The 19325-nt window shown below is 33.3% G+C and overlaps 3 protein-coding genes across 3 annotated transcripts; all 3 read left to right on the top strand.

Moving 5' to 3' along the window:
* Positions 1-354: 354 nt before the first annotated feature.
* On the top strand, positions 355-2276 carry HELRODRAFT_178541 (hypothetical protein; the record flags this gene model as incomplete). Its single annotated transcript, XM_009026625.1, has 6 exons — positions 355-427; positions 801-966; positions 1037-1218; positions 1283-1336; positions 1406-1567; positions 2179-2276. The coding sequence occupies 6 exons, from the start codon at positions 355-357 to the stop codon at positions 2274-2276; spliced, it is 735 nt and encodes a 244-aa protein (XP_009024873.1).
* Positions 2277-2406: 130 nt separating this feature from the next.
* On the top strand, positions 2407-10099 carry HELRODRAFT_114400 (hypothetical protein; the record flags this gene model as incomplete). The annotated part of the gene is made up of 11 exons (XM_009026626.1): positions 2407-2646; positions 2743-2913; positions 7151-7336; positions 7541-7703; positions 7819-7944; positions 8017-8123; positions 8183-8564; positions 8627-8794; positions 9048-9232; positions 9304-9612; positions 9905-10099. The coding sequence occupies 11 exons, from the start codon at positions 2407-2409 to the stop codon at positions 10070-10072; spliced, it is 2205 nt and encodes a 734-aa protein (XP_009024874.1). The 3' UTR covers positions 10073-10099.
* Positions 10100-11227: 1128 nt separating this feature from the next.
* On the top strand, positions 11228-19170 carry HELRODRAFT_178544 (hypothetical protein; the record flags this gene model as incomplete). Its single annotated transcript, XM_009026627.1, has 12 exons — positions 11228-11306; positions 12353-12406; positions 12675-12799; positions 13755-13875; positions 14692-14822; positions 15275-15377; positions 16144-16326; positions 16645-16779; positions 17240-17440; positions 18578-18631; positions 18879-18968; positions 19142-19170. The coding sequence occupies 12 exons, from the start codon at positions 11228-11230 to the stop codon at positions 19168-19170; spliced, it is 1305 nt and encodes a 434-aa protein (XP_009024875.1).
* Positions 19171-19325: the final 155 nt, after the last annotated feature.

The raw sequence follows: 19325 nt of genomic DNA on the forward strand, positions 1-19325 counted from the left end.
TATAATTTTTAAACAGTCCACTCACAAACCATAAAGTACGATATGAACAATTTACGTTGTTTAATTTTTTGCAGGTAGCAATGAAAGTTTAGCTTTGATGATAAAAAATCTGGAACGTGCTGATGGTAATATGTTTGTGAATTTTTTAAAAACTGATATCAAGTTTTGTATTCAAAAACAAGCGAAAATATTTGAATTTTATTTGAATTTTGTTCTATATAGTATTTTTTTATTTGAACTTGGCAAAAATGTACCTTGTTTTATTTTTTCCTATTTCATTGTTAAAGACGAAACTGGGAAACTTAAAGTTTTAGCGCACTTTTTAACGTTCTTCATTGCTGCATATTTGAAAAAATGCGCATAAACAGGGAACATCGAATATTTTACCTGTTTGACATTACTATGGATGGGGGCATAAAGATCTTTGGTCTGAGCCAATTTACTTTATCATATGTAATATTATGTTATGTTATGTTATGTTACAACATTTCCTAAACATGACGTATCAATCAAGTTCGAGTTTTTTGGCCCATGATTCCTTGATACCTTTGATATCATGTTTATCAACATATGATTCTTATTAACATATAATTCTAGTTCTGTTTTTTTTTTTATCTTTGTTTACTACACTTCTTGCATTTACATAGAAACATTTCAAATGCTTTAATATACAAACGAAGAAACGGGTTTATTAAGGGTACTCGACTTGGTTTCTTGCTCATGTTAATTCTCATACAGTTTATCTAGGCTCTACAAAAAACAGCTTTAATTATTTAAAATCCTTCTGACAAACTAATCAGCTCCTTCGTTTATACCCACTGAAGATTCATTCTGTGCCTCCTTGTCAAGTAGTGTTATTACGCTAAATGAGAAGCTGTTAAGAAGAGTTCATCTTTTTTTGCCGGTTTTGGTGGAAGTGGATCCGTCGCCAATATGTGATTATTTGGAAGATCACCATATTTTAAGGTTGGAGTCGACTTCAGTGTTTTGTAAAATGAGTTCTGATAAATGTAAACATAATTTTAATTTTTGACAGTGATGAGGAGGTGCGGTACATAGAGGGCGATGTTGGTGACTCAAAAATGATGAAAATGACTCAACTAGTTTTTAAACTAGCTGAAAAGGTGGATGGATTCCCTTATTTGATCATGGCTCTGCATGAAAACAAAGAAAGGCATGCACTGAAGGCTCTTGGATTTGATGGATTCATTTTTAACCGTACTTTACATTTCGATAGAACATGTTAAAAACATTTTCATTTCAACAAAAAATTTTTTTACAGAGAATTTCACTGCGTTGAAAAAATTTCTTGAAAAAGTTGTATCCATTGATGATGGTCTGTTTTGGTGTTTGGTTTGTGCATGATGATTTTTGTACAATGAATTTCAATAATTTCATTTCATAGACAATGATGTTCCGCCAGTTAAAACTATCAGGCGCGATGAAAATTTGAACATTAAGAGCATTTTGAGGATCACAAACGAATCACAAAACGAAACCTCGTTTGAAGGTAAAGATTTATCTGAAGGCGCAAAGTTCCAGCATTCGCTCTTTGATTCATATTCCGGTTTGTTATATTTATTGAGAATAAATTATTGCTGAAATTATTATCTGTGTCATCTTTATTTTTATGGTTTTTATCATCTTCATCGTCATTACTTTCATCATCATCCTCGTTCGTATCATCGCTATCATCTTTACCACCTCCATCATCATCTTCATCCGCATAATCTCTATAATCATCATAATCATCACCATCATCTTCATCATCCTCATCGCCTGCACCACCTTCGTCGTTGCTTCAACATTGTCTTGTCACAACATTGAGGAGTTAGTATAAAATAAGATGCGCCGTTTCCAGTAATTCTCAAATGGGATATTTTTTTTATAAACATCATGAATTCAATTTTTCGCTTGAAATTTGTCATTAATTGTTCGCTACTTTTTCGCACTGCACTGTTCAGTGGCTTCAACGGCAGCTACAGGGCAGGCCTCGCACGTTGCGAATGATAGGTTAGAATTTTTTTCCATTTGAGCCCAGCCATTGCACGGCAGCACCAAAGGAGGCAAGTTGCAAAAAGTTTTAACAAAAGCTCACTTGAAATGTTAAACTAACTATTAAAAACAAATTTTTGTTAATTTTAATATTATAAAAAATTTTTTTTCATAATTTTCAAGATGAAAATTATGATTTGAGAGCTGATGATGAGAATGAAAAATGTGATAATGTACCCCCCATTTCACAACCTCTTCAGAACTTATTTTCTTCTGGTTAGATTTATTAAAGAAATGATTTTAAAATTTTCCAAAAGTTTAATTTTTTTAACTCGTTGCAGAAAATTTCACGTTGCATTTAAAAACAGACGCAATAATTAACGGTATGTTGAACGTTTGAATGAATAAATGATGGAATTAGCGATTGAGAATAATTTTGTAACAATAGACCTACCTACAACTGTCCAATCAAAATCGCTGACTGAAAACAAGATGGAAGAAGAAGATGATGATGAGACAATTTGCCTAGAGCAGTTGAAATTAAGAGACTATCAAATGGAGTTGGCGGAGAATGCTTGCATGGGTAGGAACTGCATCGTAGTGGCTCCCACAGGATCTGGAAAAACCCACGTAGCCATGTATATTATGAAGGTCATTTATATTAAATTCAAGATATTTTTGAGTTAAAATAATTTTATGTTGATCAAGCAAAATGATGAACGATTACATTGTTGCTTCTCCGCTCAGAACCATTTAGAAAATGCAGATGGAAAGAAAGTGAAGAAGGTCATTTTTATGGTGCCGACAGTTGCACTGGTGGAGCAGCAGAAAAGTTTGTTTGAAAAATACTTGCCGAAGAAGATTTGTGGAATCACTGGTGTGGATAATATATCTATCAGGCAGCTCATTACAGTTTATGTTGGTTTATTTGATGTTGTTATTTTGGCAAAGCCATAGTATAATTAATCACGTTTATCTTTGCATCTGCAATTAATGACAGTTTCTATATATTGTTTGTTAACTCAAAAATTTAAGGCAACCAAAATTTTAATAATTTGTGCCATTTGATTTTGAATTTTGGTAATAAATACTACAAAATCTTATTTAATCATATTATAAGCTATCAGAGATGTTTTCAAGTACCTTTTTCAAATACAGGTAGAAGTAATCAGGTTTCAATTACAAGTAAAAGTACCGAAAAAAATTTTAAAACACAAATCCTGCCAGAGCCGTAGTCACTGGCAGATTTGTGGATAGTACATTTTGTTGTAACTTGTGACTATGGCTTCATTCGCTCGCCTACAGTTTGTCTCAAACCCAGCATAAAACCTTATTGCATTACACCATTGTCAATAAAATTTACCTAATTTAATAAAATTTGAATTAATTGAATTGAATTTTGATTGATTTTCGTATATTCTATAACATACATACAAACATACACATGAAAATAAATATACACTTAAACTTGCAAGTACGATAAAAACATGTGTGATAATTCATACATCCACCACACATGTTAACACCTTTTGAAAACAAACTTTTCAATCTATGTGCTTAACGTTAATGGCTGACAGATATCAATCAGATGGTCCAAGCCATAGATGTCTCGATGTAGTAACAACTTTTAGATACGAAAGTCCTTACACACGCACATCATAACTTGAGCATACTAGGCCCTGCATTAAGCTATCGTTTTGTTAAATGAATGGCCTTTGCTTGTACTATCTTTGTTTATTTGTGTTGCACGTTGTTTTATAATGCTGTTGAGTTTTGATCATCATTTATTGACTGAAAACTTTTGTATTGATAATTGTTAATTTTTATAAAAATACTTTTACATTGTATTTAATATTTTGTTTGTAATTATATATAAAATGGGTAATAAATGTTCAGCTCATGGATACAAGTGGATACAAATCAAATGCAGCAAATGACGAGACAAACGACGTATCGTTTCATGCCTATCCATTAAAAAAATCCGGATTTGTGCGCTAGATGGGTACGTGCTAAACCTCTTAAAGATTATTTTCCAAACAAACATTCTAAAATGTGATCACTCCACTTTGATCAGACATATTTCGTAACATGTTTTAGTGACTGGTATAAGGGAAAATTGAACAGAACTGTGGGGATTGCCAATACTGTTATGGAGAGTCAAAAAAGAAAGTTAAAAGAAGATGCAGTACCATCCAAATTTCAGAATGCACCTTCACATTTGTCCACTCCAACGCAACAACCTCGATCGACAACAAAATCTTACTCAATTACTCGTCTCGTGTGAGGTATGAAAGGGCAGAAAAAGCAGTTCCTAGAAACTGATTTTTTAAATAATTGTAGATGGAATGATCTAAAACAAAGTTTATCTTAAGCATGCACTTTTACCTCGGAATTTGAATTTAAATTGATGGACAATTTTTTGATTATATACAAAATTGAAATTAAAAATAATTGTCCATCAGTTGCATGTTCAATGCTATCAGTGAAAATTATGAATTGACAGTGCATCATCAAGAAGTAAAACTTTTTCATTCATTCATGAATGGTATTATTGAAAGAGATTCAAAAAAAGATTAGTCAAATGTTTAATGTCTTCGCTCGTCTCAATGGATATTCAAATGAAACTTCTACAGAGACAAATTTTGAACTACAAAACTACATCAACTAAAAGCTTATTTAAATCTTTTTTATGAGAGTGATGATGGATATCTTCAATTAAAATTTGTTATTGATCAATTAAAATTAATTGGATTTAGCAAATATGGGAGAAATTATTTTTCACAATTATTAGTATGGACGTATTTGATTTACTCTTCAAGCTCTTCCGCGTACACAAAGTTAATTGAAAGTAAAGCATTGTGTTTACCATCGATAAGAACTTTGATAAAAGTTACTAGAAAAGTTAATGTTAACTGGACTGGACAATGCTGGTTACTGAATTATCACATTTTAAATGGCCAGATGTCAATGAAGCCACTACAATATGTAGCAGAGGCAGTAGTGAAAAGTATCCTCATTACGATTAGGTCTTGAATGCAGGGAGTTTTTTTGGAATGATGATTCATTTTATTCTAATGAAGATCATTCTAACATGGTAATTTATTTGCAAGACACAACAAATGAGGTTTGTTGAAGCCAGCTAAATATACATTTTTAGTTTCTTGTTTTTTAATTTATGAAAAATTATTCAGAAACAGTTATGAAACTTTTCAAAACCTCCAACTATCAACGAAGACTTTTTACAACACTTGTAAATAATTATATACAAAATGACATTTTGTATATAATTTAAAATCCAAATCTTTCAAGTTTGACTTTGAACTCCTGCGTTGTAGAAGCTGTAACAGTTTTTTATCTAGTTTATTCCGATGTTCAATAACTCTTGAGCTAAAAATTTCTTTTTATTGTTCTTACCCTTTTTTTGAAGAGCTTGTACTGGTGCCCTCTTGTATTTCTACTTTTTTTAAATTGGAAGAATAAGAATGAATCTATCTTACCTTTACTCGTTATGATTTTGTACGCCCGAATAAGGTCTCCTCTAGTTCTACGTTTTCTAAAGTTGTCAGTTCACCTCTCTTCAATTTTTCTTTATATGAAAGTCTTTCAAAATTGTTAATTATCCGGGTTGCCCGTCTTTGAACTTTTTCCACACTTCTTTGTCTTTTTGCCAGTGAGGACTCCATAACTGTATAGATTATTCCAATTTAGGCCACACTAACGTTTTAGAGAAATTTAATATTATTGATTTATATCTGTTAACAATCGTCCTTTTTAGCATTCCAAGCGTATTGTTTGTTCCTTTTTCTGCTTCTATGCATTGCCTGGTAGGTTCCCCAATTTTGTCTACAATTATTCCAAGGTCCCTTTCGTTCAATGAAACTTAGAAGTTTGTCTCTAAATTCTGATATATTTTTAAGATCAGTTCGCAATCTTTTTACATCTTCATTTTTATCCACCCCTACAAAGAGCTTGGTATCATTTGCAAATTTGACTATTTTGGAATAAATCTCACTATCAATATTATGATTGAAAATAATAATCAACAGTGGCCCCAGAACTGAGTTCTTAGGTACACCGCTTGTATCATCCACCCAGCTTGAATATTATCCTCTGATGCCCACTGGCTATTTTTTCTGGGTCAACCAATTAGTTAACCAATCGAATAAGTTTAGTCTAGTTTTATGCGTTATCGCTTATGTGGCACTTTATCAAATGTCTTGGCAAAGTCCAAATATTTTACGACTTTACCTCTATCCATGTTGGCATAAACCTTTTCAAAAAACTCCAACAAATTTGTTAGGCATAATCTTTCGTTTACAAAACGTGTTGACTTATACCAATTATATTACTTTATTATATACTTACATGTCCACACGTAGAGAAATAAATTAAATAATGTGTAAACGTAGACATAGCTGCGTGCATTAAACAAAAACATAGATACATTGCATTTCAAAACTTGGATGACAAATTCTGGCTTAAATTTGAAATCTGGCCCAATTTCGGCCCAGCCGAATTTTGAAATATGGCCAAAAATTTCTAATAAAATATTAGTTTCCTTAAAATTTTTATATATAATTTTGTAAATTTTTGCCAAGTACTTAATTTTTCTCCTGGAAAAATTTTGAGTAAGAGTGCGAGTAGGCTACTTTGTAAAACAACAAGTACAAGCAAGAGTACTTGAGTGTCATGCGCCATCACTTCAAATTGGTACTCGAGTTGTACTCGACTGCAAGTACCACATCATTGTAAACATTAATTAAATCACTGAAAAAATTTATATCTGATTTCAGAATTAAGATTTTCTCCACGAAGTATATTATACTGTTTTACATGCAGTACAAAATTTTCTGGTGGTTAAAAAAACGTACAACGTGTGGTGTAAATTTTAATAAACATTTTTTCAAACTGTGGATTAATATGAAAGGCAGCAAATAAATTAATTAAAATGGTTTTTGTTGTTTAACGGATTAGGGGAAAATTTAATTTTAAACGTACGTGTATGAGAAATTCATCATACACTTTAGGTGTAAATTTATTCATCGTTTATTTAACCAGCAATAATTAAATTGTGTAAATTATTGTCAAGATATTGTTGTGATGTAATGAAAAGTGAAATGACGTTTAAAATGTTTCAATTTGATGAATTATGCAGGATATATTCATCATAACTCCACAAATTTTGGAAAATTCGCTCAGAGAAGACCGCAATTTTATGGCGCAGTTGACCTTGATGATATTTGATGAATGTCATCACGCCAAGAAGGACCACCCCTACAATGCTGTCATGACCAGGTACCATGACATCCGAGATTCAGACCGGGACGCTGACCTACCTCAGGTTCTTCAATGCTTCAACTCTTTTTATATTATTAACTGAAAACATGTGCTAGATAGAAAAGTTTACAATTTTATCAGTTTTGTTTTCTTGCTCAAAACTTTAATTTTTTTTTATGATTTCTTACTATCACCGACTGCACCTAAAACATTTGCACACGATATGAAGCAGCAGTTAACTCACAAATAATCGTATTGATGCCTGCAGATCGTTGGACTGACCGCATCTGTGGGTGTTGGAAAAGCAAAAAATTTAGAAGAGGCAAAAAATTACGTATTGAACATCTGCGCCAATCTCAATGCCATCTACGTTTCCACTGTTCGAAAGAATTTGAAAGAACTAAACGAGTTCACTAACAAACCACTGAGCAGTTAGAGATTTTTCTGATGTGTTTCCATTTATATGATTGTTTGTTTGTCTTCAATAAAATATAAATGTAATGAAATGTTAAGTTGGTTTTTGGAATGCTTTTTTAATATCACTAGAAACGATAACATGCAAGACCAGGCAGACGGATCCTTTCAACGAGATGATTAATGCCGAAATGATGGAAATTGAGAAAGTTTTGTTGCAAAATAAAGATATTAACTTGAATTCTGTATCAGAAAGAGGTTTGTTGTTTCAACGTAATATTTTTTAAGCACAATAGTTTTCAGAAGAAAATTAATCTAATGATTTTCCAGGCTGTGATCCGTACGTTCAATGGCTTTCTAGATTAAACAAACAAATATCTGTCGTTTTCGACCAAAACAATCGATTGCAGTTGCTGTCTTATTATGAGTTTCTTAAGGTTAGAAAAAATATTTTAGTTATTTAATCATTTCACTTGTCATCATCACCCAACAACAGATGTACAACGATGCGCTGATGATAAACAATGCTTGTCGTACAAAAGATGCTGTCAGCTTCATTAAACAGTTTGTTTGCAAATTTGAAAATTTGCCCGCGGAGAGCCAGCCACAGAATTTGATCAGCTTAAAGTTGCTATCCAACTGGACTCATACGTTACATCATCCATTAAAAATCATTGCAGACGACCAAAGATACAATAACCCGAAACTGGAACAGCTGAAAACAATGCTACATGAACACTACACCCTCTATCCTGACTCAAGATGTATAATTTTTTGCAAGACTAGGGAGATGACTGTAGCTCTCGTTAATTGGACGAAGGAGGCTGATGAGTTGAAATCATTGAACGCTGAAGTTTTAATCGGAGTGAACAAAACTGGTAATTAGCCTTTTTCACAGATGTTTGAAGAAGATAAAATATTTTAATTAAATGTTTTAAAGATCAAACGAAGGCGATCCAAGATAACGTGATGAAAAAATTTCAGAAAGGAAAATGCAAATTAATCATCGCAACTTCTGTAGCAGAGGAGGGTTTGGATTTTGCCAAGTGTAATTTGGTCATTCGTTACGAACATGTCACTAATGAAATTGCTACCGCTCAAACCAGAGGTCGTGTAATTTATATTTTCTATTCTATATAATTTATATTATATTAAGTTTTGATTGTTGTGATTGTGAGTGAATGAGTTTATAATGTTTTGTCTTTTCAGTTGAAACCTGTTGATCTTAAAATTTTAATACTTCCTATTTAGGACAGCTAGTAGGATGAGCTTTAGCAAAACATTTTCAAGCATAATTTTTGATTTAGTCCACCGTAATTATAGTTTATTAGATCAATATAAGTGATGCATTTTTTCCATAGGGAGGGCGTCGAGAGCAGCTGATTCAAAAATCATCTTGATCGCTGAGAAGGGAAGCAATGTTGTCGTTAAAGAGGAAATTAACGTTGAGCTGGAGAAGATGATGAATGATGCCATCGATTACATCCAGGATCTCACTCCAGATGAAAGAAGAGGCCGCATTAAAATTATTCAAAAACAAATAAAAGTATTTTAATTTTTGATTGGTTTTTTCTCAATAGTATAATCTAAATGTTATATTTTAATGTCATCACCAAGTTCGAAAGAAGCATGAACGAGCAAGCGAAAAGGTTAGGGATCAAATCAAAGAACGACGATCCCTATGAAATTAGATGCTTGAAATGCACTCATTTTGCTGCGAATTCTGGTGACATGCGCACGATAGAAAATGCGCATCACGTCGTTGTCGATCCCGATGTCAAAGAAAGGATAACTATCAAACCTCACCCGAGGCCGTTAGCGATCACGCCAGTTTACAAGAAGTTCGGCAAGGTGCATTGCAAGAAGTGTGATTTTGATTGGGGCATCATGGCTTCGTACAAAGGGGTGCCCTTCCCTATTTTGAAGGTGGATGGGTGATTATTCTTTTTACTTTTTCTATTTTTTAGAAAATCTTTGTTAGTTTTCATTGAATCTTTTACTGAATGAAGGTCGCCTCTCTCTGCATTTGCTCGTCACTGCACATAAACAAACATAAGAGCAACGCATCACACACAAGTGGAATTTTTCTGCATCGAAGCCAGGTCACTGTCGGCAGGAACAGTCACCTCTAACCGTTATGTCATCTTGCCGCATATAAATAAATTATTGTAATCTATTCAATTATGTTGGTTGTATATGAAGCTTTTCATGCTTCCAGATTTGCAGTTTTATCGTCAGAAATAAAGAAACTCGAGAGCAGGCAAATGTTAAAAAATGGAAGGACGTACAATTTGCATTGGCTGCGTTGACAGATGAAGACCTAAGTGCCATGACTGAATTCAATAAAGAGCTTTACGCTGATGTCATGCCACCATCCATCGATTGAATTGGCCAATAAAAGTTATAAAAATCATTTGTTTAATCGTTTGAAATTGGTTCGGTTGCAAATAAAATTTGATTCAAGTAATACATGTATAATTTTTTCGTGTGCCAAATAAACCAACAAAAATTTTTGAGATTCGTTAACCAACAAATTAAAGTTAATTTTTAAATGATTACTAAACAGTAGTTTAGTTTAACTTAGTAAATAACTAGATTATAATGTTGGCGATGCCGATTGCGATAGAGAAAGAATTTAGGTTGCGACGGCACTGTTGATTGTGACAATAATACGGAAGAAATTTATGTGTTTTGTAAGATAAAGTAGCAATAGCAATTAGGTAGTTAATAATAACCCGATGTCCTGGGTGTCGGAGTCGGAGATTTTTGCTGAAGTCAGAATTTTTTGATAGCACGGAGTCGGATATTTTTAGGGGCCAGAGTCGATGGGACATTTTTTTATCCGTTTTGAGTAGTTTTTTCATAAAAGTCAAAAAATGGACCATTTTATGTATAAAATCGACCTAAAAAAAGGTCGTCAGCCACACGGCCACAAATCTGGGCCCCCCTGTCAAAATTTTGGCCCCTCGTCAAAATTTTAAAATCTAGATCAGACACTATGTGTAGCAATATGCAATCATCTCTTCCTGAAAATAAACGCTAATAACGTGAATGAAATCACATATTTTTTGGGTATGTTGTAAAACGTAAATATTATGTAATTTTATTATGACAAACATTTACATTGACTGATTTTAAGTGCTTTTTGAAATATTTTTAATTTTTTTTACAAAATAAGGTGATATTATGATACAAAAGTTGAAAAATATTCCTGGAATTTGGAATCCTGAGCTGAAGTCGGGAGTCGGAAATTTTTACCCGGAGTTTGATTTTTGAGGGGCTGGGGAAGGAGTCGGATATTTTTTTATCCGCCGATATAAAATGTTAATATTTTTTAGTATTTATTTTATAAATAAGTACTCAGATTTGAAATTTTGAAGCGGCCTGAATAAGATAGCTGCATTTGACAACTGAAAAATGTTAATCAATTTATCATTTAAACAAAATCATTGGTTCGGAATGGAAATTAATTAAAAAAACTTTTAATTCCCACACGACGTCAGTTTCGATTGTAAACAAACAAACAGAAAAAGCATGAAAAATGAAGAACGCCATCAATTTACATCCAAATATTTTCTTCATCCAAGTTCTCGTCATGTTAAATAATAATTTCTCGATAAGTAAGATTATATCGTTTGAGAATTTTTAAATTAAAACTGTTCATTGATTCATAACGTTGAATCGGGTGCATAAATGGCATTTACTTTTAAAAAAACTTTCATGGCTGTAGCCTATATGACAGAAGAAATTTTAATTTTCCATAATTGCAATTTTAAGGACAATTATATTCCACGAAAAATAAAATAATCGCTTCGTGGTGTTATTTATTAATAGTGTTACTGAATAATTATTAAGTATATTATAATAAAACTTAATTAATTCTGGCAAGTTATATAAAACGAAACAAGCAGTCATTGAATAATTTAGTATAAAAGCACGCGGCTATGATGTACCTGGGCTGATAGCATGAAGTTATCAGCTCAGAAATGACCAGCTTTTTTTTCGGAATGTCGTTAATTACCACGCAGCCATCTGGCCGTGCTCATTCGCGGCTACAAAAATTTCAATTTTATAGAAAATTATTTGATTTTTTTTTATTTTTTTGCGCCAATAATGACAAATCTAACGCTAAACTCAAATTTTATTTCTCATTAAAACGAAAACTGTTCATTGCAAAATCAATTATATTTAATTTTGGCATCAAGTTTTAGCAAGAAGTTGAAATAAATTTCGTAATGACTCGCAGATTTAAAGATCGTCCATGCCGACAGGAATGGTAAGCGTGGATATTATATGTAATAATATACAAGGATCTAGTTGTAATTGAATATAGTATGATAATATAATACACAATGTAGATATAATTGAAACATCAACTCACCGATTGAAACATTATTTCTTCATATTGAACAAAAATATAGTGTTCCATAATTTCTCGTGATCGTTGGCACCTTTGTTATGGCTGCGTTATGTTGTGATGCATTTTTGTCCCGTATCACTTTACTTTGCGTCATAAAACGGCTGTGTAATTTTCTGCTACAAAAAATTTTTAACAAAAGCCAAATGCATCAAATATGAAATAATTTGGGAATTACGAAAAATATGATGTATGATGAATATTAAATTTATGAAATCATGACGTAATAAACAAACTTCAAAACTGCAGATGCAAGCGAACTCGCTCCAATTGTCGTGCTCGAGAAGAGATTAAATGGTGGTGGTCTTAAGTTCCTTCCACTTGAAATAAAATTAAAAATTCACTCATCTTGAATGTTTTAATCCACACTACTACTGACCTAATTTAAAATTGAATTTTTTTTTATATATAACATAACTATCATTCTTTTTAACTCGATTTTAAATTTATAGCATGAAAGACTGATAAAATGAAAGAAAAAAGAATGAAAAAGATGTTATAAAATAATAGAAGAAGAATAATAACTATGGTAGTATTATTATTAATATTTGAACGAACGACGACTTGAAAGACACGCAGAGACTGTGGGACGTTTACCTCGGCTGCTTCAGGGAGCTGCAGAAGCTGCGCTCCACGCACGTCACCCTCGTCAGCGGCTGCCACGATCGTTGCGATTCCAGATACTTTGGAGTCACGGTTATCAGGCTGATGGAGTGAATGTACAAATAGATGAATGGATGGATGAATGAATTAATAAATGAACGAACGAACGAATGAATGAATGGACGAATGAATGGATGAATTAATGAATGAATAAACAAACCAACGAGAAAACAATACAAAAGTTGTATGTGATATATATATATATATATATATATATATATATATATATATATATTACAGAATATAAAATAGAAACTGCCTGGGTTGAAATAAAACTATAGAGATGTAACTTTTACGAACTCAGAAGAAGATGAAATGACGTAGAGCTGGCATGAAATTTGTAACGAAAAATTTTCTTATTCAGCCACAAACAAGCAGGGCACAAGTGATGCAAACAATTCTACAGTTCAAAAAATTTAGATTGAATGTAAAAAGAAGAATTTCTTCGACTGATGTCAAACGTTTTTTCATTTATTGTGTATTTAGTAATAAGATAGTGAAAATTTTTTTCACAATTTGGTAGTTGGATTTGCGAGTTGGAGTCAAATTATTTTCAAGTAAGAACTTGCAGTTGGTGTCGGGCAGAATTTTATAAAACTGAAACTCACCGAAAATAAGCTGATGAAAGAATGGAAAGTTTATTGAACAAATCATTCCAATTGCTGAGTGATTTTTCAAAATACTCTGCTAATCTCTTCCCGCTCCTTCTCGTCGTCTTCCTCCTTTATTTTATTTTATTTTATTTTACTTCATTTATTTATTTTATTATTTTTTAAAATACAATGGAAGCTTTTCATTTGCTGGAGGCTTAGGAACGTCAGTTCGCGCCTCACTATTTTCTGTTTATGTTTATTCCTCTTTTTCATCCGACCGTACATCAGCGTCATCATCATCATCGTCATCATCATCATCATCATCATAATCATCATCATCATCAACATTTTGGTCATCATAATCATAATCATCATCATCATCATCATCAACCAAGGATGGGCAATATTGTTTCTGTTCGGACAGGGTGGACGGCAAGGTGCTAGACAGCTACTGCCCCCTCAAGTGCGCCGATGGGACCCCCTGCGGTGGAACAAACTTCTTCTCTGTTTATGCAAGTTGGTTGGCAGTTCAATTGGAATAATTCATCTCTGTGGTCAGTTAAAAACTAAACAAATGTTTGAATGAATAGTTGGTAATGAAGGTGAACAACATTGCAGTCTTTGTTGTGGTTGAAGTTGATGTGGTTGAAGTTGTTGTGGTTGAAATTGATGTGGTTAAAGTTGTTGTGGTTGAAATTGATGTGGTTGAAGTTGTTGTGGTTAAAGTTGTTGTGGTTAAAGTTGTTGTGGTTAAAGTTGTTGTGGTTGAAATTGTAGGGGCTGAAGTTGTAGAGGTTGAAGTTGTTGAGGTTGATGTTGATGGGGATGAAGTTGTTGATACATCAATTATTGTAGTAGTTGTATCTGTTGTGGTTGATGTTGTTGTTGCAGTGAAACACATATGCCTGAGTGATTCATTTTGAAATTGGTTACTGGAATAAATAAGTTATTTAACTTAATTAAAAAAACAATTTTAACCTGCAAATAAGTTTGATGGTTGTGTTGACACCGCAAAATTTTTGAATCTGTGCATTTTGTTGCAACATTTTCTAACATTAAATCAATTATGAAGTCAATAATTTTGTGCACAATGAATTAAACACATTGTGCACAACTAAATTAACATCGTTTCATCCAATTTTTTAATCTTTTTGTCATTCTGGTCTGCCACATCCCCTACTTCTACCCAAAAACCAGGGAGGGGGCATGTACAAAGTTCTGTAAATAGGAGCTCTTTAAGAATTGTGTGAAAATAATAATTATGATATTAATGATAACATTAATAACAATAATATTCACTAATATTTGGCTAAGCAGCAAATTTTTTTGCAGAGCCGATAAACAAGAGGAGCCTGATTGGATGTTTCCAGCAGGGAGAGTTCGACCTGGAGCCAAACAGGACAGGCGACGAGGAGTGCAGGCAGGAGTGCACCGGAACGCGTAACCCATTCATGGCTGTGCTGGTTGCATTAATTAATTAATTAATTAAACTAATTATTTATTTATTTAATTAATTAATAGACGATTGTACATAGTGAATAATGAATTAATAAACATTTTTCAATTTATTTATCCTGCTACTGATGATTTTTTTAAACTCAGCTGTTTCAGGGTCAATTTATTTTTTTCATTAGTATTAAAATTAGCCTGACGTTTATTTTTTTAACTCCTCTATTTAATACTCATCTCTTAGATCTTCATTTTTGTGGTTAAATAAATAAATTTTTTTTGTCTAAATTAATTAATTAGTTTATCTAAATAAATAAATTAATTTATTTACGGATCACTCACTAATCTATTCAAAAAGTTGATCAATTCTTTCTCTTATTTATTTATTCATTAATTAATTCAATCATTCAACCAATCATTCAGTCACTCATTCATTCAATCAATTCACCACTGAATTGGCGACAAGACCCACAGAAGATGTTTCTGCAGCAGGTCGTTGAGGTTGCGGGGACAGCAGTCACTGGTCCAGTGCGTCGATCCTGGCAGGCCTCTCTACCTCGTCTACCAAAGTTAGTCCTGTGCTGTAAGAATTACTGATCCAAATTGACGGTTGTTTGTTTCTGCAAATTATTTTCTTCTTGGTCTACTTAGTTGGTTTTTTTATCAACATTTTGACAGTCATCCAAAGTCGATAAGACTGTTATTTATGTTTTCTTACGCGCGATGTACATTTGCATAATAATAAATGTTTTGTTTAGTTTATTTTGATATAGCGACTATCCAGCTCAATTCCCTCCATGCATATCAGCCAGGGTTTATGTCGCTGCTTTTTCGTTTTCGATCAAAATTCCTGATTTAATCAATTTTTTCTCACTATTTTAATACTTGCTTGCGTTGGAAAAGTGGTGGCAAGTTTACAAACATGTTATGTTCAGTGCGAGGGTTGCTTTAATGTTTGCATTCCAGAATTGTAGTGCGGTAGGTAGTTAATTTAGTTTTGATCATGTAGCATGCTGATGGAGACATTCTTTGGAATGTACATTCTGGAGTTACTTTGCTATGTTGCGTTTCTATTCTATTTAATGTTGATTGATAACATCTTGCTGAACGATTTGTAAAAACATGTTCACTTTGGTAATTAAAAATGGAACGAGTTTATAGCATGATTGAAATCAACAAGTGGAGGGCAGCCACAAGACAATTATTTACAACAACAAAACCGACATCTTCATTTCAAACATATATACATCATCATCATTATCGTCATCCTCATCATCATCAGCATCGTCATCATCATCATCATCATCATCATCGCCATCATCAACAACAACATAGACATCCCCATCATCGACGAACACAACACCAACAACACCAACACAGTCGTCACAAAAGTTGGCTTTCCATTTGGCCTGCGGACCACTCACTTCTGCTTGAACGATGATTCAGAATGGAGGAAGCCCCACTGCAAGCAGGCTGTTTGTGTGCAGGGCTGGAAGGGCGTTCTCTGTATGGACAGGGGTCCGTTTGCTGCTTGTCAATTGTGCTGAGAATTTTTGTATTGCAGTAACAGAATGATTCTAATTTGCTTGTTTCAAATTTTGTAATGCTTTTATGATCCGGTGGACAGCAGGAGGCATCCATTAAATGTTGCAGTGGTTGGACATTGATCTAAACACATTCAATATTTAAATAAATAAATAACAGTATATACAAATACACTTACTCCCACACACACACACACACACACACACACACACACACACACACACACACACACACACACACACACACACACACACACACCAACAAACAACGAACAACTCCATGGTGTTGAAGACTGCAAGCAGAGCAACGGTCACTGTGGGGAGCTGAACTGCTTGATGACGTCTGCCACAAGCAGGGAGGGAGCTGGAGATTGTTTCTGCGAGGATGGAATGTCGCTAACCAACAAAACTTGTAAAAATTTTTTTGGTGAGCTCCTTTTTTTTAGAAACATCGTGATTTTCAACTTTTTAACGGGATTACTCCTTAGCCCTCAAGCTAAAGTATTCAATGAACACAATTCGTTTCATTTTTGAAACATCACCATTTCATTTGACAAGTTAGCTCTGACGGTAGGTGTGCCATATATGAAAAAGTGTTTAACAATCGGTGGCCTGGTTCAAGAAGGGTGTAAAATTAGAACTTCCTTATACACATTGTGCGTACGACGCAGTGCTTGTACAAACGTGTATTTACATTTCCTTATGTAAACTCACAGTCAACAGACTTCTTTAATAGATTTGCATAATTGAAAATAGTCAACCATAACAATATCGTCAACTTTGATTATGAACGATAGATACATAACATTAAGTTGAGATCCAACCCACACCACGCACACAATGCAATGAAACAACGACACCAAACAACTTCCACGAACTACACGCAGAGGAGCCTCACCTGGTGGCCGCCAGGAGCCAGCCGTCGCAAAGCATCGTCATCATGACGATCGTTCTGTCGATCATCCTCCTCTCCAGCCTGGCTGTCTTCGGTAACCACGTCTTCAAGAAGTACAGGAACACGTACTTTGTTGGCGAGTACGAACATGAAGAGGGAGAGGAGGAGGAAGAAGAGAGGGCGGAGGAGGATGGTCTGCTTGCAATTTTTTAACATTTTCAAAAATTTTTTCATATTATATATATGTTTTTCAATATTTCAATATTTTTTTCGTATTATATATATATATTTTCAATATTTCAGTATATTTGCTCGAAATTTCCACAAAAACAAATATGTGATTTGATGAATAGCACAAATATATACAAATTATTATTAATAGCATTTATGTAGCGCCTTTTCAAAATCTACAGTCGATAGAAAAACGAAATGAAGTTGGCGAATGATCTTCGTCAGCACTCTCATTAGTATTAATACGAAATAATGGACAGCAAGATACTGCCTTGACGCTAATTCTTTTCAAATGATCAACGACGTCCAACGCATCAAACCTTTCCACATTACCAGCGTCATAAAAAGTTTTTTGTTTTGTTTGCGATATTTGATAATCGTTTGTGACGACTTTCGGCGATGCACTGTTTTCATTGGTGAGCAACTTGCCGTTCGAACGTGTTGCATTAGAACAACTACGACCGATTTATATTTCATTGGTAGTTTTAACAATTTTGTTACATTTAGAAAATGTTTGTAAAAAATTGTTGAAAACACTCGCCAGAGTCTGACTGGCTTTAATTTCTGAATCAGAGCTAGGTATGATTAAAGGAGCTACTTTCGTTGCCTGTAACTACAATTTGGCTTGTTAACTTGCCGGTGAACGTTTTTCATAATATCGTCAAACGTCTCGCTATGCTTTTCGAGATAAAGCTTAAATTCCTGCTTGCATCTATTAAATCACTGTTTCCAATGGGATTTCGCATTTCAAATTTTTTTCCAACAATAAACAAACAAATGTAGAAAATATTTCCTCAAATTCTCCTTTTCAAATAAATTTGAAAACGAAAACAATTTTTCTAAACCCCTTATATTTACTGGTGCCCGTAAATTTAGGCAGTTCTATTTGCCTTCTTGAATTTGTTATTTTTTTGCTGTCAATCAAATGATGAAGTGTAAAATGTTCAATAAACGCGTTCACTAACTTAACTTTATCTCTCAAGTTTGACCACAAACAAAAATTCACGGTAACGAAAACAAGATTATATGTATATAAAATGAAAATGGATATATATATATATATATATATATATATATATATATAATCTTTTTTCTAAAGTTGGAGAGAGGGAGTCATCAGAAATAGTACCAGAGTCTGCAGCAATTGTGGCGGGTTGGTTGCCCTTCTGAATGGTTGTTTGTGTCTGCGATTATTACTTACAAGCCATCTAATTTTATTTATCATTTCTATACCCTTCCAAATTTTTTCATTAGAATTGTAATTATTTTAACGTGAAAGTAGCTTATGGCCCGTTAATTAATTAGAGAAACTAATGAATGATACAAAAATACAGCCGTTTTATTCGTGGTGATGAATTAAATATGTTAGCAAAAACTTGAATAATAAAAATTCATTAAAGCTTCGAGAAGCAAAACGATCTTGAATGCTTCAAGCAGCAAAGTGACAGTGAAGTCGCCAGCTGATGGTTTACATGATTTACAAATGAAAGGTTAAAAACAATTTTCGTTCCTGCATAAAGCTATGCTTATTGTGGTTCATCCGAAATACATGTATTAACATGTGCTGTTTCAGACTTTTTGACACGTAGTTTAAAATTGGCTTTTGTTAAATTCACCAAAACTTATTAAAAATTAACATTTTTACCATTTAATTATGCTGCAGGAAGTTTGGCACCCGAAAACGTTGATTAGGTTCATGAGGTTTGAAGGGATAGGTCGGAGGTGCACGTGATGGAAGTACGTGATTGTTTTTTATATTTGGCTGCATTCATTTATCGCGAGAGAGTATCCTATCCCGTTAAATTATTTCAGTTGTTGCTTAAACAGATATTTTTATATTTGAATGT

The sequence above is a fragment of the Helobdella robusta genome, assembly GCF_000326865.2.
Source record: "Helobdella robusta unplaced genomic scaffold HELROscaffold_48, whole genome shotgun sequence".
NCBI lineage: Eukaryota > Metazoa > Annelida > Clitellata > Rhynchobdellida > Glossiphoniidae > Helobdella > Helobdella robusta.